General features: G+C 44.0%; 5 protein-coding genes and 1 long non-coding RNA gene across 9 annotated transcripts; 3 read left to right on the top strand and 3 right to left on the bottom strand.

The window, feature by feature from the left end:
* Positions 1-901: 901 nt before the first annotated feature.
* On the bottom strand, positions 902-4341 carry LOC119563181. Its single transcript, XR_005222115.1, has 3 exons — positions 4299-4341; positions 1212-1313; positions 902-1149 (listed from the first exon to the last, which is right to left on the bottom strand). It is a non-coding gene; the product is annotated as an uncharacterized LOC119563181 (long non-coding RNA).
* Positions 4342-10337: 5996 nt separating this feature from the next.
* LOC119557163 (elongation factor 1-gamma) lies at positions 10338-12037 on the top strand. The gene is made up of 4 exons (XM_037869769.1): positions 10338-10349; positions 10418-10456; positions 10583-10732; positions 10812-12037. Exons 2-4 carry the CDS (start codon positions 10445-10447, stop codon positions 11943-11945), a joined length of 1296 nt encoding a protein of 431 aa, XP_037725697.1. The 5' UTR covers positions 10338-10349; positions 10418-10444; the 3' UTR covers positions 11946-12037.
* A 482-nt stretch (positions 12038-12519) lies between these two features.
* LOC119557171 (CDGSH iron-sulfur domain-containing protein 2 homolog) lies at positions 12520-14044 on the bottom strand. The gene is made up of 3 exons (XM_037869780.1): positions 13866-14044; positions 13153-13376; positions 12520-12813 (listed from the first exon to the last, which is right to left on the bottom strand). The coding sequence occupies exons 1-3, from the start codon at positions 13960-13962 to the stop codon at positions 12733-12735; spliced, it is 402 nt and encodes a 133-aa protein (XP_037725708.1). The 5' UTR covers positions 13963-14044; the 3' UTR covers positions 12520-12732.
* A 525-nt stretch (positions 14045-14569) lies between these two features.
* LOC119559998 (bromodomain-containing protein 8) lies at positions 14570-17519 on the top strand. The gene has a single exon (XM_037873271.1). The coding sequence runs from the start codon at positions 14624-14626 to the stop codon at positions 17312-17314; it is 2691 nt and encodes an 896-aa protein (XP_037729199.1). The 5' UTR covers positions 14570-14623; the 3' UTR covers positions 17315-17519.
* A 96-nt stretch (positions 17520-17615) lies between these two features.
* LOC119560004 (phospholipase A2 A2-hormotoxin-Apt1a) lies at positions 17616-19415 on the bottom strand. Of its 2 annotated transcripts, none has more exons than XM_037873282.1 (2): positions 18759-19415; positions 17616-18323 (listed from the first exon to the last, which is right to left on the bottom strand). In XM_037873282.1, the coding sequence occupies exons 1-2, from the start codon at positions 19208-19210 to the stop codon at positions 17654-17656; spliced, it is 1122 nt and encodes a 373-aa protein (XP_037729210.1). In that variant the 5' UTR covers positions 19211-19415; the 3' UTR covers positions 17616-17653. The 2 variants fall into 2 exon arrangements, with proteins under 2 accessions (XP_037729210.1, XP_037729220.1); XM_037873292.1 differs by having other exon boundaries at positions 17616-18334; positions 18712-18896.
* Positions 19416-21310: 1895 nt separating this feature from the next.
* LOC119548048 (ubiquitin carboxyl-terminal hydrolase 1) lies at positions 21311-27676 on the top strand. 3 transcript variants are annotated; one of them, XM_037855139.1, is made up of 6 exons: positions 21311-21486; positions 21677-21711; positions 22493-23029; positions 23472-24480; positions 24563-25166; positions 25224-27676. In XM_037855139.1, the coding sequence occupies exons 3-6, from the start codon at positions 22504-22506 to the stop codon at positions 26319-26321; spliced, it is 3237 nt and encodes a 1078-aa protein (XP_037711067.1). In that variant the 5' UTR covers positions 21311-21486; positions 21677-21711; positions 22493-22503; the 3' UTR covers positions 26322-27676. The 3 variants fall into 3 exon arrangements, with proteins under 3 accessions (XP_037711067.1, XP_037711059.1, XP_037711075.1); XM_037855131.1 differs by having other exon boundaries at positions 21311-21711; XM_037855147.1 differs by lacking the exon at positions 21677-21711.
* The last annotated feature ends 2 nt before the right edge of the window (positions 27677-27678 follow it).

The following is a 27678-nucleotide window of genomic DNA, read 5'->3' on the forward strand; positions in this document are numbered from 1 at the left end:
CCCGACCCGACCTGCTGCCCTGTCTTCCCCCCTCAAGACCCCGTTCTTCCCGGCTCCCTGTTCCCTGTTCCCGATTCTTCTGCCAGTGACTCGTAAACATGAGCTACGTTCTTGCCCCATTCCCCTTTCTTTTCAGCCGGGTTTTGTCTTTTCCCCCGCCGCGACTTGACTTCATTTGTTTGGCTTTTTTGGGAGACAAAACTGGTTATTGCTCTCGCCTTTTCTTCGGCTTGGTTACTCGATGTGTTTGGGTTTTTTGTCGTTTCTTTTTTTTTTTTTGGCTTTTTTCGGTTAGGTGAGCGGTGGTCTCTCCACCGTTCTTCGTATATTTCTTCGGTTTTTCGGGGCCCCAGTGGCGTACATGTATGCAAAGGGGACCCGTTGGCCACGCAGCTTCCAGCCTCCTAGTCTCCTAGCCAACAGCTACCACATACAGGGGGTATTTCTTGAAAATAAACTGCTAATAATCTTGAAACTTAAATATATCAAGTATCCAAATATTATTAACCAATTAATCAGGAGAATTCACTTTAAGAACATGTCACTTTATAAAAACTTATTAACGTTATTGCAATACCCATGGGTTTGAAAGTACTTAGCAGTTTCAAAAAGATACATAAGTTATCTTCTGAAGATATTTCGGTAAACCCATCATGGTAACTACACCTTTTAAGTGCTTTAAGTTTAATAGTATCATAACATATGTAAAGATGATCATAGCATTTTTATAAAAAAAGTATACTAAAGAGTATTATAATAACTACTTGTATTTATAATATGTGCATCTTTTCTAACATATGATCCTAAAAATAGGACATCCTGCACAAACAAGAGAGATAGGTTATGTAATGACCATCCCAATTGCTTTTCTTCCTAGCCAATGGCCACTGTAGTCAGCGATTCAAGCGGGCACCGAACCAAACGACAACCAAATCTCGGTGGTGCAGCTTCTAAGTGGAGGCTTGGTGGGCAGCGTGCAGCAACAAGTAGGAAGTGGGCGCTTGGCAAAGGCTTGGCCTGGACTTGGTCTAAAACCGAGATCGAGACTGGCCACCTCCTCCTCCTCCAGCATCCTCCATCCTCCCCCCTTCCACCAGCCGTTGGGCAACTTTTTTCCGCGCAACTCCTTTGTTACATTTTGCGAGCGAGCTAGAGGTAAACGATCGTTAGAAAGGTTTTATATGAAGCCATGGCTTCAGATTTGCGCTCACGTCTATTTATTGGACTTGCAGTTGCTGGGGCCAATCTGAAAAGCCGTAGCCATAGCTGAATCTGAAGTTGGGCTTGATCTGTGTGTGCTGAAGCTATCGTTTCTGCAGAGAGAATAAATGCATTGGAAGGTGTAAGTGCTTTGAATATTATATAAAAGATTATTATAAAAAATAAACTATTAAAAAACTACATCAAACTCTGATATCATATATTCACCATATTATTTTTGACTAACCCCTTAAGCAACCCATTAATAACCCAGATACCATATTGCAGTATACATATCTTTTCTGTATTATTAATTATTATCAGAACTCTTCTTTCACTTATGTCATTAAGTCATGATGCTAAAATAACATTAATATATTAATATTATCCTTAGAACTGACCATTTTTTTTGGTGCATGGTCATGTTACCACCGCCTGTCGTTTAAGATGGCTCTTGGCTGGCTGTTTGTTTTGTTTTGGCCTGCACAGTTTTTTATCCATTTTGGTGGCCTGTCCTCCATCCTCCAAGCTCCGAACTCGGAGCTCCCGACTCCTGGCTCCCAGCACCCAGCACCCAACTCCCAACTCCCAACTCCCTGCTCCATCCTCAAAAGTCCATCCAGCCTCAACTTCAATGGAAGTAGAAGTGGCATGAAATGCTGTTAACCTCGTTTGAACTTTGCCATTTGTTTGAGCCATTGGATAGGCCGATCTTTCTTCTTGGCAATGTTTTTTTATTTTTACGTATTTCTTTCAGCGCTCCTCTCTCTGTTTTTGGACTGTTTAGACAGGCCGGCCAAGCAATTTAAATATATTGCAAACAAAAGGAGTGTATGTAATTTAATGTGAGTGGACGTCGGACGTCGGCCGTGGACGTGGATGGGGCCTAGAAATGGGATTGGAATGGTTTTGGCTTTGGTTTGGTTTGGTTTGGTTTGGCATGGGGGTTGGATGATGGGTATGGGTATGGGGATGGGGATGGGGACCATGGACCGTGGCAGTTGGGCAATGGCTAAAAAACACAACTGACATTTACAATACGAGAGATACGGGTCCGGGCACCAGCTGGAGATTGCCCAGGTCAGCCAGAGCCAATCCTCCTCCGCACCTCTGCGTCGATAACCCCAAGAAAACCCCTCGAAGGCCCCTCAAAACACCTCTGTCAATGCAACTCCTGCCTACACACCTCGAAATTTTCGCAATGACAAGTAGCCCAGGCGTGTGTGATTTTTTGTAATCTACAAAAAGAGCTGGTGTTGCTCCGAGCTGGTCTTCCACTAAGGCTGGGCTTTGAACTGGGTTAGAGCAACTGTGGGAAGAACAGAGCGTTTAATTGGGCCAGCGAAAGATTGGGGGAGGGAGTTACCATACACGGGAAACATTCGCCAAGAGCCACGTAAGAATTAAAACGATTTATTAAAATAGTGATTATTTAGTAAATAATATTAATAACTAATGAATTAACATGTACCTAAGGAGTATGTTTTTTTTTGGATTCTTAATCTTTTAAAAGTTTGGGTGCCCAAGTGTATGATATGTTCAGATGGGAAACATTCTCCAAGAGCCACGAAAGAATTAAAACGTTTTATTAAAATAGTGATTATTTAAAAAATAATACCAATAACTACTGAATTAACATGTATCCAAAGAGTATGATTTTTTTTGGATTTTTAATCGTTTAAAAGTTTGGGTACCCAAATGTACGATAAATAATGATATAATGAATAACATATTTCATAAATTGACATTTTCGCTGGTTGTATCTCTCTTCTAATGACCAAAAACGGGTTTCTTAAGAGATTTTAAAATGGAAATGCTTTTATTTGGTATTCTGACATTAACCCCGTGATTTTCCGCAGTGCACAGTAACTATTCAAGAGCAGCGACCATAAAGACGTTCCTGCTTGTCAGATGAACCGAGATTAGTTTATGTTTTTGGAGGGAAAACGTTGGTGAACAAACGGTAGCGGATGACCTGATCCAAGACCATTACCATTACCAGGCCCGTTTTAGCCCGCTTTCAGGCCCAACCAATTAGCACTATCTAAACTGGAGTGGTGAGCTGGGTTTCCTATGGGTTTTATGGGAACTGGGGGACACTTTATGTCCCCACAAATGAAATACCCGGGAGATATACGTAGGTACGTTCGTAAGAATACGCCCACGCAATCGACATTTAAAGACACGTCGCCGAATTTCAATTACAGGAAGCGGAAAATGAATGAAAATACGCGTATGGAAATGCAAGTTCTGCAAATTTCATTGAGCACGCAGAAAACTGTGTCACCTTGACGGTAAAACAGAATACGATTGGGAGACAACAAAAAATAAGGTAATATAAAAAGTACGACTTCCCGCTACTACTTCATATATAATGAAGCGCCGAAGAAGAAGAAGAAGGGCGAGCAACAGCTGCGCAAGCGCTTTATGAAGAGGGTGGGAAAAGTAAGGGAGGGGAAAGCTAAGACAGACAACAACCCTTCTTGGTTTTTGGCAAAGGCATTGACACACCGAAATAAAAGGAAACAGCAGAAATTCCAATTCCGCATGTCTGTGTGCAGTACATTATTTACAACACAGAGAGAAACGGGGCTTGAGAAAATATATTTTAATTTTTTTGTTCTGAAGTTTTGTATCTGTTAATGATATGATCTACATATGTACAAAGCTTAAATATGATTTAAATTTAATCAATTTTTCTCTGTGCACCCCAACAACATTTGTTTGTCTGGAAAGGTTTTCCACTACTCTTCCAATCCTCAAGAAACCACCCCAAGGAGAAGAAGAAGCAGAAGAAGAGGGAGCAAAAAAGGTGCGATCTCTCTCTCTCTCTCTCTGTCGAAGAGTCGACGGCCGTTGTAATTATTTTAATAATTTTTTCACTGCGTCATCATTATTTCTCTCTGCCTTTGATATATAATTCTTCTTTGTATCATTTGCACACACGATTGCACACATACAAAGGGCGGGAGAGAGGGGCAGAGAAATTCACGCTCAGCAATAAATGAGTGTAGATGTGTGAGTTGTGATCGCGAGAGAGCAAAGCCGCTCGCTGCTCGAAATGAGCCGAGGTATAAAAACGGAAGAGCGTCACTCACAATTGTTTTTCGTGCGGCCGACTCGGTTTTCTCGGTGGCGCGTTTTTGAGCTCCCTCCCGAGAAAAAAGGAAAAAGCGGAGCTAGAATTTTTTAAAGATGCCATAAACAAATAGTTTGAAAGTAGAGTATTTAACGCGTGTTTTCTGCGTGCCGTTTGTGCGTGTGTGGGAGTACGTCTGTACGTCTGCCAACTCAAATTGCCGTTGATTGCAAGCCGAGCTCACCCACACACACGCACGCTCTATCGCACACACTCGAGACTCTGCTTTGCCGATAAAAAAAAAAGGAAAAAATCGAAACGAAAAGCGAACAAACGGATGCATGCTGCATTTGCAGTTGAGTTCAAATGTGCCGTCTAATTAGAAATGATTTAATTTCAATAGCGATTTAATAAAAACGAATTTGCGAAACGAAGCGACGCCGCGTGTGTATTTCGTATGTACATGTGTGTACATGCATGTGCCTGTGTGTAATTCGCCATACTTCTTCAATTCAAAGAACAGACAGAAGAAGAACACAACAAGACATACTTGAGAAATAAAAGCAACAGCAGCAACAACAACTACAACTATCGCTATCAACTTGAGCCATCAGCGCAGGCTCTGGTTCTCTCGCTCTTTCTCTCTCTCCCGCTCTTTGCCGTGTTGCTGTGCGCGTGTGTAAGCTTCGCTTGGTTAGTGTATGGGTATGTATATAAGCGGGTGAACGAAAAAAAAAAATACATATGTATATATTACGCTCAATTTTCCCTATATTTTTTGCGCCTGCCAATAAGCGGTTCTTTGCCGGAGTTGCCACATTGCCGCGCAGATCGTGGAATTTTTAATTGGAATTGGGAAAGATTCGTTGCGTTCTCATGCATGTGTGTGTGTGTGTGTGCTGTAGAGTAGAACTGATAAGACGCAGAGAAAGCAGAAAAGAGACGCCGCTTATCAACGCTACACAAAAAAATAGAAGAAAAAACGAACGAACTAAATGGGTCGAGCACATTGTCGTGTATTGTTTTTGCACTATCGCTTAATAATTGAAATTAAAGAGGAGGCGAGGGAAAATAAAAATGGAGAAGGCAAAAATCCCACTATACTGGAATTGAAATTGGACTTGGAATTCATACTACTGTTTTTAGTGGGTGGGGGTCCAGTGTTTCACATTGATTTTCTTAGTATTTGTGACTAGATCCACACTCATTAATAACGGTAGTTCAATCAGCAAGCACGTGTTTTCGGGATACTTAGCCATGTATGTACTTATGTACACTACTTCCTCTGGAAATAAAAGGGACAAACAGGTGGTGTTCCTAAAAAGCAAAGAGTACAACAAAATACAACAAGGTAATTAGTCAACGTCTCGCACGCACACAACGTCATTCAGACAGAACGACAGAACCAAAAAAAAAGTAAGGAAAAGAGCACCTGTTCGAGTGCCCAAAAGAGAGGGAAAGAGCACAAAGGGAAGAGCGATAGCGGAAGAGCGACTTGATTGCAGGCCCGAAATTAAAATTAAAATTAATGCTAATTCAGGCCATTTTCGGGCCCAGAAAACGATCCCCCAAATTCAGAATTAATTGTACCCGGACTGGGAAAGAAGTGGGAAAATTGTTAGCCTAACAACAAAGGTTAAAAGTTCAGCAACTGTGTTGCCAGCTGACTCACAGAGTTCTCTAAGTACAGTTGTGGTCGAAATAGTAGGGCTTTTGCTGTTAACTTGAAAGAAATTACAAAAATTTTGAAAAGGAATAAGCACTGGTATCACAATCATATTGTGAATTCAATTGATTTTACATTTTGTTTTTTTACTACAAAATTACATCCAAGGATGCCCTTTAACTATCATTTTGAATCTATAAAGTAGTGAGAAAACTTTGAAATTCTTTTTCTTTTTTTTTTTTTTTTTTTTTTTCAATTTTAATGATTTTGTTAGAATACCCACTACTATTTAATACCCCGCTACTGTGTGTTTTTTTCTGTATTCCCGTAGTTCCGCCTCCCTAACTGCTTTGACTTGTTCTTCTCTGGTTTCTACCGGAACAAATTGCTGAAATACTAAATTCCGAGAAGACACCGCTGTCGCATAGTTCAGTTTTATAGTTTTATATACACCCCCGACTTGACAAACAAACAATAATTTCCGTTGAAGTCGAATCATGAGCTTCACTGTCACCATATGTATCGGATTTTATCCAACTTTGTTCTCCCGTTTTTTGTGCTCCGATCAGCAGAAATTCAAACTGCAACGACGCCACAATTCTTAAACAATTCTCAAAGACGACGACGATTCTGTTTCTGATTCTGATTCTGTCGGCTTTTCGTCAGAGAAGAATCATGGGTTGTCCAGCCAGTTGATATATATATATATATTATTATTGTATAAATCAGCAGAAAAAACAGCAAACAGCGGACGGGCGAACAAAAAATAATAAACCTTAATTCGAAGCTCGGAGCTTGATTCATTCATATTACCCGGGGGATCTGAAAAAAGGGGAGGTGAAGGGCCTGGCCTGACTGACTGCTGACTGACCACCCAATTGAGCTATGAAAACCGATCAAACCGATCGCAATTGTTGCCAGGCACGAGAGCAATGACATGGCATGCAAAGCCAGCTAAGCAGCTGGAAAACTAAACTAAAACCCCAAAGCCGAACTGGAAAAGCAAAAACCAAACCCAATCGCCAATCAAACCGACCAAAAATGCCACAGAAAGTCGTGCAGTGGCAATAATCATCGTCGTCATCATCATCATCATCATCATTCGAAAGGAAGGATGCGGATGCGGATGCTCTTTTCTGACTCTATTTTGTCGGCGAACATGGATCTAGTGCACGGTGGTTTATGATTAAGTTCGTGACTAGATTTCATGCTCGTCTATTAAGTTGGGTCAGCACAACGAAGAGAGTTTTCCAACCCACAACCCCCTGGGGTGGGGGGAGTTTTTCAGCCCCCACCCCTCCCCTCTGGCTGAGTGGCCAATTAGCCAACGCATTAATTATGGGAAAAGTATATTTGCCTGATTGACCCGTGACCCACATGCAGTGACTGGCGGCACACGCCCCGCAGAAATATGTGACTGCCGAAATGAGGGCGTGTTGTGGAAATAAATGTACAAATAAAAATAAAAAGAGTCAATGGCCTGCCGTCCCGCATGCTGTGGCGTAAAAACTTGGGAGAAAAAGTAGCAGTAGCCTTGCCGATTTGTGCTCCTTTATCTGGCAAATGGAGTCGCAGAATGTGGCAAGCCGAAAACCCGTGACACCGCCAACGGTCCACCGATTTATGGCTTGGTGACACGCGATTAAAAATCGAATCCAAAAGGGGCCCCTACAGAAGCAGAGAAACAGAAACCGAAGCCCAGGGAACTGCAACGCCAATAGATTTCCGTGTGAAAAACTCAGCGAGGGTTGTTGTTGCTGCTGTGGCGCCTGCGGGTAAGTAACGGCTTTTTACCCGCCTTTTGTCACATGGTGGGAAAAAAAAAATAAACAAAATATCAGTTGGACAATGTCTTTTAAAAGTTAACATACCATATAAGTGGCTTGCCTGAAATTGTTTGACCAAGAATGCAAGCCATAAAACAATTTGAATTTATTGTAATGAGAGATCTATGTATATTTAACTAACTCATGTCTTGATAAAGAAAGTAAGATTGATCCTTTGTACTATAAACTACAAAGTTATAATATCAGTATTTGCAACCACTTAACTTTATTTTACATTTAATTAAACCCAAAAATTCTATTTAATGTTTTGATGCACTTAAAAATGGTTATTCATTGTTAAAAGTTTATATAATAACGAGGTTTAGGACTTTACATTTAAATTTATATTTAAAATAAAATACAAGGATATAAGCTTAGTAGAAATACTTTAAAATAAACCATGGACCTTGTAGATTTTTGTAAAAGCAACTTGGTCAGGCACCCTAATAAGTTTGGTAATTACGCAAGATGTTTTTCCTGTGCACTCTGCTGCCAACGACAACAACACGACACACTGTTGCGTGGGCGTTTGAGTGTAACTGTAACACCTGCTGCTGCCGCTATTAACACAACATTTCTCCGCTCTCCAATTTTAATTTCAGCCCAAAGGAATGAAGCCGGAACACCTTTCAACCCCGCGAGCCATTGTTATTATTATGGCTGCCATATAGCTACTTACTATACTCACTATATAGCCATGGCTACAGCTACTCCTCCCACACGATCGCATTCGCATTTGCTTCACGCTCATTTAAATGCCAACGCACCGGGGGAAAAAAGGAGGGCGAAGGAAAGGAGAGCTCGGCGATCTAACAAAACATTGGCTGCTCGGCTGGCTTATTTGCATATTTTCTAAATGAATGTGGTGGCTACAGTTTGCAACCCCGGCGGTGGCAAAGCCAAGAAGCGCATTCAGTTGCAACGGCGGCGGCAGCTGGCTTTCCCTGCACTGGATTTCCACTTCCTCCCGGCCGAGGCAGCAACATCAGCAATCAGGAACAGCAGCAGCAGCAGCAGCAAGAAGCCGTCAAACGCCGCAACTAATTGATATAATAGTTAAAATAACAAACTAACGAGAAAGAGGTTGTCGTCGGGCGAACGCGCGGCGTTGGTGAAGTGCAAAACCTTTCCAATTTGAAAATAGTTTTCCTGCTATGTGTGCTCGTTCCCACAAGCAGCAATACCACACCGTGCCACCAGTAGATGCGGCCAGCAAGCAGCAACAACTGCAACATCGGTTCAGAACAAGCACAAAACAGCAAAAGCCTGCACTTTGCCAAGAGGTGATTGGGAAAAGGGGCTCGAGCTGGGGAAGATGACAATGCAGCGATTAGAGCAATGCAGAACTTGAACTCTACAACTCCATGGCGGCATCATCATCGTCATCGTCATCATCATCTTCATTGGCGGCAGCTGGAAAAATGTTTACCTCAATCCCCGGAGTCATAGTTGCTGTCCCAATGCGCGGCATTTCCGTTCTGAGAAGAAGAGGATGCAGCCGAGGTTCTGGATCGGATCGATTCGCTGCTGATGCATTTTGCAAGGGGCAAAGTAGTAATCATGTTTATTACATCTAAATAAAGTACTTTTAATGTATTTCATCGAAAGCGGCGGTTTTGATTTTGGTTTGGGTAGCGGCGAAAAATATAACTATTAGCAAATGAGAATTCCAGTTTCTAAAAGACCTTTGAAAAAGGCACAGAAAATTCTCTTCGAAGGCGAATAGTATTCTTATAAGTTTACAAATTTTTATAATGAAACTTTTAGAGGAAAACAAGTTTGAAATATCAAATCAAGCGCGTAATAGTAATGGGCCAATAAAATTATGAAGTTTTTTTCACATTTGAGATCAAGTTTAAAATCGAAAGATACTTCTCTTGTTGAAAAAACCTTTTTCTGAAATCTGTTTTCCCTAGCGAGGAATTTTTTTTTTTACTTAATACTGTCCTAACGTGGACAACCAATAAATGTGATGATATAAGATTTGGGATTTGGGTTTTACGTCTATGGCAAGCAACGGTGGTATGCAGTGATGAAGATGAAAACGCAGACACATTAGTTTCAATTTATTTATAACCAAAAAACAGTTAAAGCATTTGAATATATATTTGTTTTACTATTTTAAACACCGATATATCGACGAAACATCGATGACTCTGGTTTCCATCTCATCTTGAAATATCGATACAAAACAGTCGTATTGGTATCGATAGTTAGTAAGTACATCAACCATGCATAACAGAGACACCCACCACCAGTAGCGAGTACACACACCTATCGATATAACTAATCGATACAAATGGTTATTTTTCAAAACATCGATATTTTGAAATATTTCCCCATCACTAACTTCAGGCAAGTGGGATTGTTTGTCTCCCTCTTACGTTGGTACTATCTCCCTCTTTTGATGACTCTTACGTTTGGTGACACTTACGTTTTCTGGCTTTTGCGTGACAGCGACTCAATAAATAGCGATATATCGGTGAAAAAAAATATCACGATATAAATATTTATTTTTATTCTAAAAATACCGATATATTGACGTTTTTCACATCCGTCCTTCTCTTCTTCGTTTCCGGTGAGTGCGTGTGCTCCGCGTTTTTCGCTGAATTTGCCACTATATTGTATTTAATATCGTATTTGCAGGCAGACGACTTAAAAGGCGAATCCACCATGGTGCAAGGAGTACGTAAACCCAATAGCAGTGGACATTTGCCAATCCGTGGCCCTGGGCCATGTGAATTAGCGAATTTGCCAACGCCGGCTGGGTGCCACGACATTTGCTAATCTACCCATTCTGTCATTTTGCAGACTCTGTACACTTATCCCGAGAACTTCCGGGCCTACAAGGCACTGATTGCGGCTCAGTACTCCGGAGCCCAGGTGAAAGTGGCCGACAACTTCAAGTTTGGTGAGACCAACAAGTCGGCTGAGTTCCTCAAGAAGTTCCCCGGTGGCAAGGTGAGTTGCTCATCTTCTTGGGTGTGGTTAATGCCAGGTCATTATCAATATGTTTGTCCGCTATGATCCTGATCATTAGGTGCCCGCTTTTGAGACCGCCGAGGGCCAGTTCCTGAGCGAGTCCAATGCCATTGCCTACTTGCTGGCCAACGAGCAGCTGCGCGGTGGAAAGTGCCCCTTCGTCCAGGCCCAGGTCCAGCAATGGATCTCCTTCGCCGACAACGAGATTGTGCCTGCCTCCTGTGCCTGGGTCTTCCCACTGCTGGGCATCCTGCCACAGCAGAAGAACAGCACTGCCCAGCAGGAAGCCGAGGCTGTGCTGAAGCAGCTCAACCAGAAGCTGCAGGACTCCACCTTCCTCGCCGGTGAGAGGATCACCTTGGCCGACATTGTGGTCTTCAGCAGCCTCCTCCACCTGTACGAATACGTCCTGGAGCCCAGTGTACGCAGTGCCTTTGGCAACGTGAACCGCTGGTTCGTCACCATTCTCAACCAGAAGCAGGTCCAGGCCGTCGTCAAGGACTACAAGCTGTGCGAGAAGGCCCTGGTCTTCGATCCCAAGAAGTACGCCGAATTCCAGGCCAAGACTGGTGCCGGCAAGCCCCAGCAGGCTCAGCAGCAGAAGCAGGAGAAGAAGCCCAAGGAGAAGAAGGAGCCGGCTCCCAAGAAGGAAGCCGAGCCCGTCGAGGAGTTGGATGCCGCCGAACAGGCCCTGGCCGCCGAGCCCAAGTCCAAGGATCCCTTCGATGCGCTGCCCAAGGGCACCTTCAACTTTGATGACTTCAAGCGTGTCTACTCCAACGAGGAGGAGGCGAAGTCCATTCCCTACTTCTTCGAGAAGTTCGATGCCGAGAACTACTCGATCTGGATTGGCGAGTACAAGTACAACGAGGAGCTGTCCAAGGTGTTCATGTCGTGCAATCTCATCACCGGCATGTTCCAGCGTCTGGACAAGATGCGCAAGGCGGCCTTCGCCTCCGTTTGCCTGTTCGGCGAGGACGGCAACAGCACCATCTCCGGCATCTGGGTGTGGCGCGGACAGGATCTGGCCTTCACCCTGTCGCCCGACTGGCAGATCGACTACGAGGTCTACGACTGGAAGAAGCTCGATGCCAAGAGCGAGGAGACCAAGAAGCTGGTCACCCAGTACTTCTCCTGGACCGGTGCCGATAAGGATGGCCGCAAGTTCAACCAGGGCAAGATCTTCAAGTAAACGCTCAGCGCTCAGCTCAAAGCAGCAGCACACATTTAGACCAACAACAATAGCAGCAGTAACAATAAAGTTTGAGATTTAAAATGCAGGAAGAGCACGATGCCTATTTCTTAAGTTCCAACTGATAGTATCCTAAAGATATCCAATATCTGTCGTGCTGCCTCCCAGGTTCGGTCGCATCGTGTGTTTCGCCTTCCGCATTTTGTACTGGAGAATTTCTTTGTAAACCGCCTAAGCATAAAACATGATATTGTCAACGGAACAGCCGCCTGCAGCCAGAACATAATTTATAACAAAATAAAAGGTTTTCTATTAATAACACCATGTTCTTGTGTGGGCTTTATTTGGATTTGTAGGTTAGGAAGGCATCAGTTTTTAACCCTATGTAGAAGTTTCTAATCTTTGGCGGCTTTTTAAAAATAACATTTACTGAGCCCAATTAGTAAATAACGTTCTTTATTGATTTTAAATCAATTAAGATTTTAAAGTTCCGTTAAACTGCGATATTTTAAATAATAATTCATAGCCAGCAACAGCGACGTAAATATTCTTAGCTATACAATGAGCAAATAGATTTCAATGTTTTTTGGGCAATTTTATTGGCTTCTTTTAACCTAATCCATCAATATCATCAATAATTGCTTATGATTACAAGGGGTTCTGAAAGCATAGAAGTGTTTCGAAGAAGATCAACCATTAATCGTGGTCTTTAAAAGCAAACAGAAGCTCGGAGAGAATTTGAACAAGGAAATGCTAGGCATGTTATATATCGATGCACCGCTGGAATTTACTTCTTCACCACGACCGGTCCAACGTTGTCGCCAGTCAACTTGTTGTGCTCGCCATGGCTGCCATCGCAATAAGGCCACTGGAAAAAGGAGGAAAAGATTTAGTTAAAATATAGGACTTGAATATGTACCAGACTTATTGGGGTAATTAACTAGGGTAGTAGGTATAAGCAGATCATTGTAAAAGATCCACAAACTGACTAAATGCAAAAATTGTACAAATATTTAGTGAAGGTATTAGTATTAAGTAAATAGGCAATAATATGACTAATACTTCATAAATATTATTATTAATCACTTATAAAGATTCTTTATCGGTGGGTTTTAGAAAGATGTTAGTTTTGGTCAATGAACGAGTATGGATTATCCCATTTAATGATATGATAATAATACTATTTTCAAAACTTAAATCCACTCACGTTCTTGGTCTTCCAGCAGCGACAGAAGGCCGCCTTTTCCGCAATATCCTCCACGTCGATCATGTCCACCACCTTGGGTTCATGTTTCCGGATTTGGTTGTTGCACCGACCGTTGCTTTTGGCCGCGCAATTGGCCCTTGCCGCCGGACAAAAGGCCAGATAACTGGTGTAACCGATTCCGGCCACCACAACGGTGGGTGGGATCAGGGCCAGCCAATCCTTGACTGCAAATGGAATCGGGATAAGACTATAGAAGGTGTATTTTCAGATATAGAACTAGATATTTTGGTCAATCAGCCGTAACCGGCACAAGGTCGTCCTCTCTATACCGATTAGGTTATAAACGCACCAAGATATAAATATACATGCATACATATGTGGCCAATGAAGCGTCTACGCATTATAGGTCTATCTAGTTTCTTTATCTGGGAGATAAACTTGCCCCAATTAAAAATTTCTTGGTGAGCTTAACAAATGTTGCATAATCGCTGCAGATTCACTTTTACTTTTTGGGCTGGAGGTGCAGGCACTGCATTTTCATTTGGCATTAGCATGATAACAATATTACACCACATCTGAATTTAAATAGTGCCTTAAAGTTGAGAAACTAGATGTCGTGTCATTATCGTGAATTTTAGGCTCATGTGGGGCGCCCTTTTGGGTCAAATCAAATTCCAACCATGACCACTCCGATGTCCACCGCATTAACTTACAGGAAAGCTTGAACCAACCGCCGACGCTATCGGGAATCGGCAGATTTGACAGATAATTGGGAAGAGTGGACTTTACTAGCTGTGATAGGGGCTCCATTTCAAGCGTTTTTTGTATTCAACTGGGTTATATTTCCGAAAAACTTGTTTTTGTGTTGTTATTGGTTAGTGGCGGGATTACATCGATTTCAACTGCGTTGATATCGCACTTTTCAAAATGTTTCCTAAAACGGTCACACTAATTTAACGCTTTCTTTCAAAAGTTTTACGTCTGGGGTATTCCCTAAGCTGTTGAATTTTGGTCAGCTGTAATATAATAATATAGATAGGGTAGGTCATAGGTCATATTGACAAATAGTCGCTTAATTCAGAGACGTACAATTTTACTCCTCTTGGCCTAAGTTCTTCTAAGTTTAATATAATTTTACCTCTATTATGCGTGATGTGCTCTTAGCATTTGAATTATCAAGCCTAAGCATTTTTAATACATATATAAACATTAATTTTTTTTAAGCAAGAGCGAATGATGGAAAGCTTTAAATTGTTTTTGTTTGAAAACAATTTCAATAAATTCAGGAATCCCCCTAACAAATGTTGGCGCTGCTACACCGTATTAAATAAAAATACTAAATAGCGCACATATACCATTAAAATACTAAATCTTTATCGTGACACAGAAGAAGCGCTCGAATCACCCTGTGTACAAGTTTAACAAGCCATTGTTTTGTTTTTCAATTTGATCCAATTAATTGCGGTTTAACATGTCTGCTGGAGTGCAAGAGCGCCTGCAACTGAGTCGGGTGCCGCTGGACACCTGGTCGAAGCGGGAGCAGCTCATCCTGGCGTCGGCGGTCTCCTGCAGCGGCGACCAGAACTGGATCACAGTGAGTCGCACGCTAAAGGCGATTTGCGGCAATGGCAATGGAAACGGCGGCGGTCACAACAACAACACCAATCGTCCGGCGGATTGGTTCTCCCAAAAGAACTGCGCCGTCCAGTATGGCAATCTGCTCGAGGGCGTGGAGGCCACCAAGCGCAAGAAGCGCAGCAGCGAGAGCAGTGCTGGAGTCTCGTCGCCGGCCACCGTGGAAACTCCCACCGAACTTCTGCTCCGTCGTCTCACGGAGGAGCGGCAGGCGGAGATTAAGGCCCAGATGCGCCACGACCAGGAGACCTATCGTCGTATCCAGCGGGAGATTGACTCCCTGCAATCGGACGCAGTCACCGAGCAGGAGCTGCAGGACATGTGGCTGGAGATCGAGAAGGAACAGGAAACACGGCGGATCGAGGAGATGAAGCTGGAGAATCGTATGCGAGAGCGGGAGCAGCGCAAGAAGGACATGGCGGGCAACTGGCGAAACAGCAGTCCTGCCTCCAGGCGTTCCAATCAAACTGCTGACACGACCTCCGTGGACATGGACGTGGAGGATATCAATAGCAGTGGCAGTGGAAGTGGCAGTGGCAGTGGCAATGGCAAGCAGCAAACGGGACCTTCCCCTCTACTCACATCTCTGCTAAAATCTCCCACGGGAAATGCTCCTGCCACGCCCATCTCAGGAGGAGGAGCAGCCACAACGGCAGCGGGCAGCGTGGCCAGGGTCACGGCACCAACTATTACTTCTTTGTTGACAAGCAGTGGCAGCTCGGCCGTTTCCAGTCAGCCAGCCATCACCATGAAGAGTCCCACAGATGCAGCATTCATGTCGCGACCCATTAGTGGACCCCCAGTCAACGAGACACTTACTCCAACTACGCCCACTCTCGAACGTAGTCCCTCGCAGGCGGCACCCACTCTCTCCATGCTGCTGGAGAAGAACAAGGCTGCAGCAAAGGCCAGCGAAGGTGGGAGCTTGATTAAACCCGAAAGTTCAGGAGATCATGAACAGTCATTAGTGGATGAGACTGCATTGGCAACCACTGGCACTGCGGATACCGACGAGACAGACCCCAACGTTGACCAGCTGTTGGATGACTTTCCAAACATTGACGAAATAATCGATGACATCGACATAGACATGGCCAGTGTCATTGATGATGATATTCTAAAGGATGTGGATGACGTTGTTGCCTCGCCTTCAAACGGCAAGGCCGAAGTCATCGACTTTGAGGACAAATTGGATGCCTTAAAGCGGGAGCAAAGTAAGAGTTCACCAGCCAGTGATAAGCCGAAATCTGTGGAGTTGGTGCTTGGATCCAGCGATGACTCGAACGATAACATTCCCTTGGCTACTGTGGCCTCCCAGGAGAGCAAAGATCGTGGTCAGTCGGGAAGCGAATCTACTCGGGGCACCGAGGACGCAGAGTCGGAACCCTTGGCCAGCGAGGTGGCTGTGGAGGAGATTGGAGAGACCATCACAATCATCAGCACGTCTAGTGAGGATACGGCGGGCTCGCCACCAACGAAAATCGAGGAGGAAGGGGCAACTGATTCTCTTTCAAAGAAAGAGGAAACTAAGGACGATAAATCCGAACAGGATAGTAGCTGTCAAAACAAAGATACAGCAGGTGAAAGTACAGAAGGACCAGAAACAACAGATAACCAAGACGTTGGAGAAGCACACAGCAAAACGGGCAAAGAGGCGAAAGAAAAGTCTTCATCAATTGAAGAAAAGGTGGCCACTCCTTTAACTCCTGCCTCTGCTCCAGCTCCTGGCTCCCTGCACGACACAGATGAGGAGTCGTCGTCGTTGACAGACAGCAGCAAGCAGGATGACCAACCAAGGAGTGCGAAGGCAAAGCCACCAACATCGAAGTTGGCTCTGGATGACTCCAAATCCGAGCTAGAGTTAAGTGGAACACCTCAGCCCCCCTCTGCGCCAGCTCGTACTCCATTGCTGCGAAAACTACCCCATCGGGATCGGTCCGAAAGTCCAATGGTTGATGATGATGCCACTACAGCCAGCGATCATTCCACAGCTAGGTCAACCCGTCGAAGATGCTCTTCCACGCCCGTAATTGACAGTGTACCCAACTCGCCAGCCTCCAGCGAGCACACAGATGATCGGAGAGAAACGCGAGCCGCCTCCAAGAAGCTCTTCCTGTCCATTTATGCCATGTTGCAGGACAGCAAGCATGCAGCTCCCTTCAAGCGTCCCTTTCACGATGAGCACGCCCAGCGGCATGCGGATCTTTGCCTGCGTCCCATGGATTTTCCCACCATCAAGCGCAACATCGACTCTGGATTTATTCGTAGTCTGAGCGAGCTGCACAGGGATGTCCTGCTTATGGCCCACAATGTTTTGGTGGCCTACAAGCCCCACACAAATCAGCACAAGACGGCGCGTTTGTTCGTTCAGGATTGTCAGGCAATCAAGGAGTTCTCGCAACTGCCAGACACACAGGTTGCAGGGATAACGGCCACGCCGGTCAGCAACACGGGAAGCTCTCGCGGGGAGAAATCAAGCGGAAGCAAAGCCAGGAGCGGTTCTCGAAAGAGTCAAAGGCATCATTAAGCTTTAATAGATAAACTTAAGGATGGGCAAATTTATTAATTAAAAATTTCTAGCTGGAAAGTAATATATGAATATTCGGCGTGAGAAAAATATGTATTAAATAACTAGTGCAGGTCCTAAATTGAAATATTAACTATTAATTATTTTTACAAACTACTTTCCGCCTCAAGCGATCAATAATGTGGCCTCATAATATTCTTTTGCGGAATGTATTTATCTCAAAGCACAATCAAGAAATACTTTTATATTTATTTTACTAATTCGATTGTTTTCAACTGGCATAAACATTTCATTTTGGAACTTCATAACTAAATCACTAACTACCATCAACAATAAACATCAATCAAAGAATATGAGGTTCTGTAAGCGACGAGATCTGGATGAGTGGCAAATGGAGCGTCGATGGGGGCAGTAGAACTTCTTTAAGCACCTGGAGAGCCGCAGGTCGCACTGGCAGAGACGAGCGGCACAGGAATCTGGTCCACCGAACTCTCCATGGTCCACGGCACACAGCGGCTTGCCCCGATAGCACTTCCAAATGTAGGGCACAAAGTATTCCAGATAGGAGATGCAGTTGCTTTGGCCGTAACATTTGTCATGAAGGCGACAACAGCGATCAATGCCATCGGCGGGAACACCGTGGCCACCAAATCCACAATAGCAACCGTATCCCTTGTAGATCAGCGGATCACAGCCCGTGGAGCACTTGATCATGGAGTACAGCCGAGTCACATCCCTTTTCCCGCGATCTCCCTCTGGCAAAACATCCTGCTCCCTATTGCTGTCGTTGGTGAAGCTCCACTTCATGGAGAATCCAAATGGATCGTTTACCCGTGCTATGTACACGTTTTGACCATTCATCAGGTCCTCCACCTCTGCTGGTTTACCAGTTGTGGATGTGATCACGCGTATGTCCGTCACCCGGCCATCGAAATGGTGATTCTTGAAGTCCAGATGAATCTCATCGTGGGGATACGAATTCTGTAAGCTGATCGGTGGTTTGGAGTCCCTGTGAATTAACTTGAAGCGTAAACATAAAAGGGCTTTTCTATGGATAAGTTTTTAAATGTGATTTATATTTTCTTGATATTTGTATTAATTGTAAGATTTTGTATATTTCTTACTAGCCTTTTAATAATCTTACTTACTTTATTTAAGACCCAAAACAATCTTTAAACATATGTTTAGGGCAAAGCAATTGTATATTTTAAAGTCATATGGAAATAATAGAAGATGAGCAGCTGGTTCTAAGTAATTTTAAAAAACACTTCTGATTTAATGATGCAGATATATTTCGTAAAAGTAAATGACTTAAACACAAATTTAGTTTTAGTTATAAGTGATACTTGTTTTGCCTTTTGCAATGAAATTAATTTATATAACACTTGCAGGTTTACCATTATGTGGGTCAAAATTTTGACCGAATTGTGGAGGTCCTACTCACTTGTGGCCCTGCTCCAGCCAAGGAACCGGAGGCTTCAGCTCCCCCGTCCAGCCCTCAAGGCCCATCTGCAGCCACTCCAGCTGCGGCGATATAATCAGACTGGTCTTCACGCTCGTTTCCGGTGGAATTGTTGTGGGTGAATCGATGACCGTGGGCAATTGGCTGATATTGGGGAAGATTGGTTCCGCGAAATCGGATCGTTGCATTGTTAGCAGCTCGAAATTTTCGCCACCACCGATCGTTTTTCTGGGCATTTTGAAGACAAACGAGGGATTCGCACTGCGCATGCTCGCCCCGTACATTTCCGGTATTATGTGATTCACCAGCTCCGTGTCGTTGGTGACGCCTCTGAAGGCGCTCTTGATGTCTTCAATCACCGTGACATTTGCCACAGCATTCGCCTGGTAATTGAGCCGCATGGCGGCCACTACTAGCCCCATTATCCACAACATGTTTGATTCGAATCCAGGAACTGACGTTGAATATGTTGGACACCACCACTCTGCACCGCCGATCCGATCCAATCCGAACTGCTCGCCTCGAGTGGCTATCGAAAATTGAAGCTGGCTCGGCTTGGCTGGGGAAATGCGGTAGTTGGAAGTTGGCTTGGCCAGCAACACCAAGTACACCGGTATAAATGGCCCAAAAGCGTGTTAATAGCAAAGTAGCAGCTGAAAACGAACAGAAAGAGCAGCGAAAAAAAAACAATCATAACAATGACCAGCCGGACAATTTCGGCAGATTTGGTGCAAATACACAAAGAACAAATATTTCTTGATAATTTGAACTGCCTATGATTAACTCTTCATGGTTCTAAAAAATGATTTTCCAAATTGAAACATTAGGATTAGTTAAATGCTGTAAAACTTAAAAAATAACTAGTGAAAATAGTGTTGAGTATTCAAAAATGTTTGTTACTTTAAATGATTTTAAAAATTATTAGAATGTTTTGTTTATATTTACAAATTGCAGAAACAATTATATTAAAACTTCATTAACTTATTAGAAACTTTCGTAAAGAAAAAGAATCTTCTTAAAATTTTTATTCAAATTTATATAAGAAAGTAAAATAATGCTGACTAACGCTGGTTATATTTTCTCTGTGTGGGCTATAAAAACAATCAGTGAAGTTGGTGAGGGGCTGGTGGGTGGCTAAAACGGTGGCACAAATTCGAAGCCACTTGAGTGGTCATTTACCCAAATTTCAGTTTGAGAGTTAAGGCGAAGGTCGGGCCCTAGAAGCAGTTTAATCCGTTGCAGGCGTAACCAGTTCATGGTCAACTTTTAGGGGACTTTAATTGTAACAATTTAGACTGCGTGACATGGCTGCTTTCCCAGCTGCGAAATTGTGTGTGCAAAAACAAAACTGACAATGGAGATAAAATATATCCACTCGTGTGCATGGAGATTATATGGTCATGCGAGTAACCACTGCAACCTGACCACTTACATCGGTAATTTATAGAGCCCGCCTTCTTGTTACGTTGCCCCACTCGCTGCTGGTTTTTGGTGGTCCAATGGTCCAGTGGTTCAGTGGCTTACTGCGCGCGAAAGGAAAAGCCAAAGTAAACAAGTCAATCACACTTGGAGCACATTTAGTATTTACTTAATGCTGCCATTGTAAGTGAATTTAGGTACTCTAATCGCAGGCCCACGCAACTGCTCATTCATATTTATGAGTGCACTCTGCTAATTATCACTTTGCCGCTTTTGATAGAAGAGCATTATATTCAAATGATGTGTGCCAACAATTGTGGCGCCCAACGTGGGGCCACGCCCTTCATATACCACATTTCCATGTATCACTATTAAACATATTTAATGGGAATAATGCTGGAATCATAAATAGTATGTCATGCAACAGTTTTCAAATCGAGACAACAAATTGTTTTATTTTTTGATTTTTTTAACAGCATATTTAATCTGTATGTAATACGCCTCTTTCCTTTTTATTAAGGTACCTAATCTCCTGTGAAAAAATAAGTAATAAAAACATCAATTTAAAATCAAACTGACCAAACAGATCAAACAGATCACTCGACTTGAAATGTTCCTCCAGCTTGGTGGGTTTGGCCAGCAGATGGACATGAACTCCATTGCCATGAGCCCCCAGGCGTTGGTCTGGGATGTGGTGCCTACAGAAAGGCACACAAAGTTCTCGCCTGCAAACGTAGATCTGCAAGAATGAAAGTTTTCAGAATATATATATATTTGGATAAGATCTCACTTGCATTTTAGATACTCTTCCTCGGGCACTGCGGGATTTGAATTGTCGCGCGGTTTGGGATCGTAGTAGGCTGAGATCGGACCCAAGTTCCTTAGGAACTTCGCTGTGGCCTCCCGGATGCACAAGTTTCGAATCGTGATGTTTGAAGCTTTTTGTTTGATTTCAAAAACTTATATTTCAAATCTCAATACCAAACATTTGTTTAACGGTTACCTATCGCCATAAATCTATTCAAATCTTTTTTCGATGGACGGTACTCGATTGATGGCTCCTATCGATAGTCAAGATAGCGGCACCATCGTGGCTGGCACGACAGCCATCGATTACTTCTCTTGCATCCCTAGTCGTCCGCTCCAAAAATATTTCACGGAACTCACTAAATGAAATAATCCACCTAAAATCGGGACTAAATCGACCCGGAGTGAATGCTAATTGGCCGCTAGCAAACTGGGCTGTCGTGCTGGAGATAAGAAACGATAAATGGCCAAGAACCGGGCAGCTGTGCGTGAAAAAAAGTGAAAAGTGCTGTTAGCACAGCGAGTAGCGTGTGTGTGTGTGTGTGTGCGTGCGAGTGCGGGTGTGCGTATGTGTGTGCGTGTCTTACGTTGCAAACAAAATTTCTTTACGATTTTTTTTGCATTTGGTCGGCGGCTGAAGCGGCGTTCTATAACTTTTTCCCCGATCCGTATAGCGCAGCATTGCCCACAAATGTTGCTCCCCCGATATGTGAGTGTTCCCATTCTGTGGAGGTGGGGGGGATCTAGAAATCAGCAAACCCAATTAAGCATCTTTAACCCATAGCCGTGCATAAATTATCGCCATAATTATAACTGTTTACCTAGTGCGATTTTGTGGGCCCCGATTTCTCGAGATTTTCTCAAACCTTGTCCCCCGTATTTCCCATTGACCTTCATATCCGAGCAGCAACAAAATCAATAGTAATATAGTTTACGTTGCATTCGCCACAACCACCCACCACCACCCCCTTGCCGTTTTTACATAATTATGGCCAAGTTCACGGGTTCATGTCTATATCTATTTCGATTCAATTGGTTTTTGATTGGCTGCAGTAACAAGCGTGGGATTATGACATTATATATTGCCTGATTGGATGGCACCGCATGTGATCGGGGCACCTTTTTGCAGGCACCGACCGAAAAAATCAAAAAAAAAAAAAAAGAAAACAGCTGACCGAGGTTGAATTGAAAAGCTTTGCGGACCAAGCTTTGAAAGTTATTAGCCGCTGGAAAAGATGGCACAGATATACTGATACTGATAGCCATGTATTCCCCCCTTGAACTTCGGTATTTACCTGGCTATGAATCACTACTCGGGTCCCCACATGTGTAGATTAGTAATTGATTATCAATCGCGGGCCCCTTATCGCTGGGAACCTGTTGTGATTGTGGCCAGTCGCCTGTCATTGCTCACCTCGATTGATTCTATACGCTAAAGAAACCTCCGCAAAATGTCTGGTCTTAATGCCATATCCCTTTCCCCCTTGCAGGATAATGAAAGATGCACGAATATGACGTAAATGAGCGCAAAGAGGAACCAGCCAGTCTTCCACCCACTAAGAACAAGACCAGTGAAAAGGTCACAAACAGCCAGGATAAACCGCAGAAGCAGGAGGATCAACGCAAGCAGCAGCAGCATCAACAGGGATCTCCTGAAAACAAAAGCCAGCTCCTCCTGCGGGATCAACCAAATCAGCAGCAGGAGAAGCAGATTTCACACACAGGATCACAGGATCAACCAGACCAACAGCAAACTATTCTTTATCCTGTGGTAGTCTGCGATCAGGTGGCCGCTACCCAGGAGATTGTAATAGCGAACACACCGACCAGTTCACCTGCTAAGAAGCGACAACGTCGCGTTTATGTCGCCGACTCCTCGCGCTGCTCCAGTCTACGTTCGCGTCAGGAATCCACGACCAAGGACTCCCTCGAAGTTGGCCTAAAGCAGCCGGAAGTCGCCCCACAACCAGCGCCTGCCCAGCCACCATCGCCTACGCCCACTGAGTCCACTGAATACGTACCACCAGGTAGGATTTGGCAAGGATACAACCTAAATTACCAATGAGAGCTGCCTGCAAGGTGTTACTGTAGACGTTTAACACTCCAGCACATGTGTACAACAAATATTGTGATTAGTGTGGCTATAAAATTATATAATACCGCTGTGGTTACGTTTGTACAGATAACTCTTTGATTATCACAAAGCTTTTTAATCTTTTTTATGTGCCAGAATGTGTGTGTCAGAAATCCCCATTAAAAAATTTTTTTTAAATTAATGTTACGTTTAAAAATGCAGTAAAACTTTAGTAATTTAGTTTGTTTTGAAGATACTTTCACTTAAAAAATGCATGTTATTTTAGAGAATATGATGCAGTTTCTTGGTCTTGCCAAAAGAATGTTTATCTAAAAGCAGTTCTCATTTAAAATTATACATTTTCTACACCAACTAATAAAAATATTTTCTTTCAGACCTCTTTAAGCCAGAGTTCTGGAACCGCATCGAAGAGGCCCAGGAGCCAAAGCCCGCTGGCAAAAAGCGACGCGTTGCAGGGGGACCTAAACGGACGAGAGGCAACAAGCTTCTGAGAGAGATCGAGATCCATTCTCCGGAAACGGCGGCCGCCATCGCGGCAGCACAGGCTGAACTCAACGCCACAGGAAAGTCGGGAGCAGCAGGATCACGGACCAGCCGCAAAAGGACCAGCACGATGTCACTATACGATCGTCGATTCCAAACGACCACCGATGAGCGTCGCGTGGCGAACGGATACGGAGGCAATGGAGCGCGATCAGGAAATGGAGCCACATCCAACGAGATCGAGTCCCAGGAACTCCAGAGCCATCAGTATTACGGGCCCAGCGGAGGCAGCAATACTTCGGGAGCGGGAGCTGGCCTGAATGGTAGTGCAGCTACCTTGAACCATGCCCCTGCGATGGGTACCCTCTGCAACATTGGCAATAGTTGCTACCTTAATTCGGTGGTGTACACACTGCGCTTCGCGCCACATTTTCTGCATAGCCTGCACCACCTGATACAGGACCTGAACGTGGTGCAGCAGACCATTGTACGCCAGCAAACGGCTAGGTCGGCATCACTTGGCCGGAATGTGAGTGCCGTTCAGTTGGAGCACGCGCGAAGTTGGAGCAGCAAGGATCTGGCCACCAGTACGGATCAATATAGCGGTCTCAACGGCGGAGTAACTAGCGGAAGTGGTTCCAGCAAGTCGACTCATCAGTCGGTGACCGAGAAACTCCATGAGCTGTACAACAACCTGCATGGGAACGAAATGGCCGACTCCACGGAGCCATACCACGCGGATACCCTGCTGCACGCCATCCAGAACGTGAATGCAACCTTTGAAGGCAACCAGCAGCAGGATGCACACGAGTTTCTCATGTGTGTGCTTAATTGCATCCGCGAGACGAACCAGTCGCTGATTAAGGCCATCGGCGAGTGTCCCGAAGTCATTGCAAATGGGTAAGTACACTTTACAAACAATATTAAATAAGAAATATCAATTTTCCCAATACTGATTGAAAAATGTGTTCCACTTCCGCAGCTATATAGCCAACCCCGATGAGGTCGATACCGGAGACTCTGCGACTTCTGGGACTGACTCCACTGCGTCACAGAATCCGAGCTCTGGCAATGGATCGCTGCCAACTAGTCAAATAACCACGACCAAAACGTCGTTCTTTTCCCGCAAATCAAAAAGAAAAGACGAGGTCAAGTCATCCAAGTCGACGCGCGTTCAGTCGCCGCTTAAGGACAATAGTCCCAACAGCCTGTTCTACCTGAACACAGTTGATCTCAGTGGCGCCAGCAGTACGAGCGGAAGTGCCAATGCCAGTACTAGCGTTGCTCCCCCGAGTGTTGCGTTGCCGACATTACCAGCGCCACAGGCCACAAAATACTCCAGCGATGACGAGATGAACTCGGCCACAGTGCTGAAAGACAAAATGCGGCTGGAGGACCGAATACGCGAGCTGAACCTGAACTTTTTCAGTTCCGACTTTGAGGGCATTGTGGTGCTGACCACCAAATGCCTAAGCTGTGAAACGATCACGCGGCAAAAGCAGGGCATGCTCGATATTTCTGTGCCAGTGCCAATCTCGGGGCACGACAATGCCGATCTGCAGGAGAAGCCTAGCACCTATATACAGGTGAGTGAGCTCAAAAAAGAGTATTTCGCGAGTTGACTAATTTCTTACCGCTTCCAGAATTCGTGCATCACGAAGGAGTATTTCCGCGGCGAGAACAAATACAGCTGCAACCAGTGCACCGGCTACACCGAGGCCATAAGGTCCATCTCGTACGAGGTGCTGCCTCGGTTGCTGGTTATCCAGCTCAACCGATTTTCTGGCGGCATGGAGAAGGTGAGTACGTATGTGCCCACCACATTCACTCTGCCCTGCTTCTGCGCCACCTGCTGTGAGCTGGGCGAAGGCAATAAGCTGCACGTGTACAAGCTGTACAGCGTAATTACGCATGTGGGAGCCACATTGACAGTGGGCCACTACATTGCCTACACATGCTTCTTGGATCTGGCCAGTGACTACGTGAACTGTCCGAAGGATCGAAGGAATACCATGACAGGCTCGCAAACGATGTCTTCGCAAGCGGCGGCCTCCAACGAGAATGCAGCTCCAAACAATGGAAGCAGTTCTGTGGCCAGCACTCCAGTCATTGCAGCTGCCTCGGCGTTGGCCTCCTCGGGCAACATTTTGATGAAGAAGATGAAGTTCGGACGCAGCAAAGCCTCCAGCAGTGGTGATATGAGCAAAAATGTAAAGCAGGTGAATGGGACCAGCAGCAAGAACATCACCAATGGAATTGGAAAGCTGAGCATGAACACCACCTGCCAAGGGGTCAACTGCTGTGCCATGAGGCTCTGTTGCAGCCAGCAGACGAGCAGTAGCAACTCGGCCAGTTGCAGCGACTTTAGCGAGGAATCCCTGCAAAACGGAAGCAACAGCAATCTAAACTTCGGAGGATCAGGTACAACCTATCCCACGGGTTACGGAAGTACGGGACGCGGTGGTGTCAGAGCGAACTACGCCCACGGAGGCACAGATCCCATTTGGTACATGTGCGACGATGATAAGATTAAGGCCATGACCCAACGGGAGTTCGAAGAGCTGTTATCGCCCACTCGCAAGATCACAATAACTCCGTATTTGCTTTTTTATGCCCGGTTCGATCTTCAGCCGCAGAAGGCCACACCGCCGAAGCCGGGGACATCCTCAACGCCTCCGCCACCATCGGCACAGAGCTCCTGGTCAAATGACAACGTACCCAGCGGCTCGCACAAGATTTGAGGTTGCTCCCAATCACAAAAATCCAGTGTGAAGCGGTTAAAGTGAATATTGATTGACAAAACCTACATCGACATACTGATCGGATTGCAGATGTCTCTAGAATAATAAGCAAAAGAAGAAGTCTGTTTGTTAAACAATGTAATCGTACTAAGCTCTATCGTTTATCTACATGCATAACTATTCATAAACTAACCAGTGGTTTGACTGAGGCCTCAATTCCAAACGCCCTAAGGCTCCTCTTCCCATATCCGATGATCATATAATTTTTGTTTTTGTTAGTAGCAATCAGTTCAGTCTGTTCAATCGATGCATTTGATTTTGGCATTATATTATTGTATTCTAATCGTTATTTAATAAACATACCGAACGCGTCACTTTAAAAACACGAATTTAAAACGTTGAGATTGTTTGCTCCATTGAATGTAACTGACATTCGCAACACGTTTTCGATATACTCGTACATAAATTAAAAGCGTAAGCAATAAATTTACAAATCTTTGATTCAAAATAGTGCATGGCAGAACCAGCGAGTGTTGTAATAATAGTAATTATTATTAATAGTAATGAATAATCTCCAATATTCTCATAGGACATACATACCACGTTGCATTGGCATCAGCGGTTGATTTTTGTGTCTGACAGGCGATGAAATCTGTAATAATTACAGCATACATATACATAGTAACTGGAATGGTTTATTGTAAACAATGAGCTATACCTACGCTAACACACAAATATATACGAAGTGTTGAATAGTTGTTAAACGTATGACACACCTCAAAAGTGAAGAGTAATTGATTGAATCGAAAATAGCGGACAAACACAGATCAAGCGAACAACTGAGAATTGTTATGAAATTGATTGCATAGTTTATAAAAACGTTTTCATATGACAAGCTGCAACAAAATTTCATTCACTCACAAAACACACACCATTGTAATGTAATATTGATAAATAATTGTAATAAAATTAAAATATCTGTATTAATTGTAATAGCACACTACTTACGCAATATTTTTAGTGGGTTAGCCTTAGTTTTTCCATGCATTACATGACTCTAGTTTAGTTCAGTTCGATTTTTTTCCAAGAGCGCTGCTATAGTGATATTAACATTTACAAAGCAAAGATTTGTGTACATTGTAATGTGTAAAGTTTACATTTAACATTTAAAAATAACATTAACACTGATCAACATAAGGAACCGATTCAGCAGTTCAATGCGACACATAAATTTGATTACAAAGCGGCTTTGTTGAAGTGTGGACCGCTTGATTCCAATTACATTTATGTTTATTATTGATTAGCATTATAGAACATGCTTAACTAAATATACGAAATATACAACATACACATAATC

This window comes from Drosophila subpulchrella, chromosome 3R (assembly GCF_014743375.2).
Source record: "Drosophila subpulchrella strain 33 F10 #4 breed RU33 chromosome 3R, RU_Dsub_v1.1 Primary Assembly, whole genome shotgun sequence".
Taxonomy (NCBI): domain Eukaryota; kingdom Metazoa; phylum Arthropoda; class Insecta; order Diptera; family Drosophilidae; genus Drosophila; species Drosophila subpulchrella.

Excerpts from the sequence above, each read along its gene's own strand:
- LOC119560004 (XM_037873282.1), bottom strand. The coding sequence starts at position 19,210 with ATGTTGTGGATAATGGGGCTAGTAGTGGCCGCCATGCGGCTCAATTAC. Across the intron at positions 18,324-18,758 it reads TGGCTGGAGCAGGGCCACAA|GGACTCCAAACCACCGATCA; the intron begins GTGAGTAGGACC and ends GTTAATTCACAG.
- LOC119548048 (XM_037855131.1), top strand. The coding sequence starts at position 22,504 with ATGCACGAATATGACGTAAATGAGCGCAAAGAGGAACCAGCCAGTCTT. Across the intron at positions 23,030-23,471 it reads CACTGAATACGTACCACCAG|ACCTCTTTAAGCCAGAGTTC; the intron begins GTAGGATTTGGC and ends ATTTTCTTTCAG. Across the intron at positions 24,481-24,562 it reads CCCGAAGTCATTGCAAATGG|CTATATAGCCAACCCCGATG; the intron begins GTAAGTACACTT and ends CCACTTCCGCAG.
- LOC119559998 (XM_037873271.1), top strand. The coding sequence starts at position 14,624 with ATGTCTGCTGGAGTGCAAGAGCGCCTGCAACTGAGTCGGGTGCCGCTG.
- LOC119557171 (XM_037869780.1), bottom strand. The coding sequence starts at position 13,962 with ATGGAGCCCCTATCACAGCTAGTAAAGTCCACTCTTCCCAATTATCTG. Across the intron at positions 13,377-13,865 it reads CGGTTGGTTCAAGCTTTCCT|TCAAGGATTGGCTGGCCCTG; the intron begins GTAAGTTAATGC and ends TTCCATTTGCAG. Across the intron at positions 12,814-13,152 it reads GCTGCTGGAAGACCAAGAAC|TGGCCTTATTGCGATGGCAG; the intron begins GTGAGTGGATTT and ends TCCTTTTTCCAG.
- LOC119557163 (XM_037869769.1), top strand. Across the intron at positions 10,733-10,811 it reads AGAAGTTCCCCGGTGGCAAG|GTGCCCGCTTTTGAGACCGC; the intron begins GTGAGTTGCTCA and ends CCTGATCATTAG.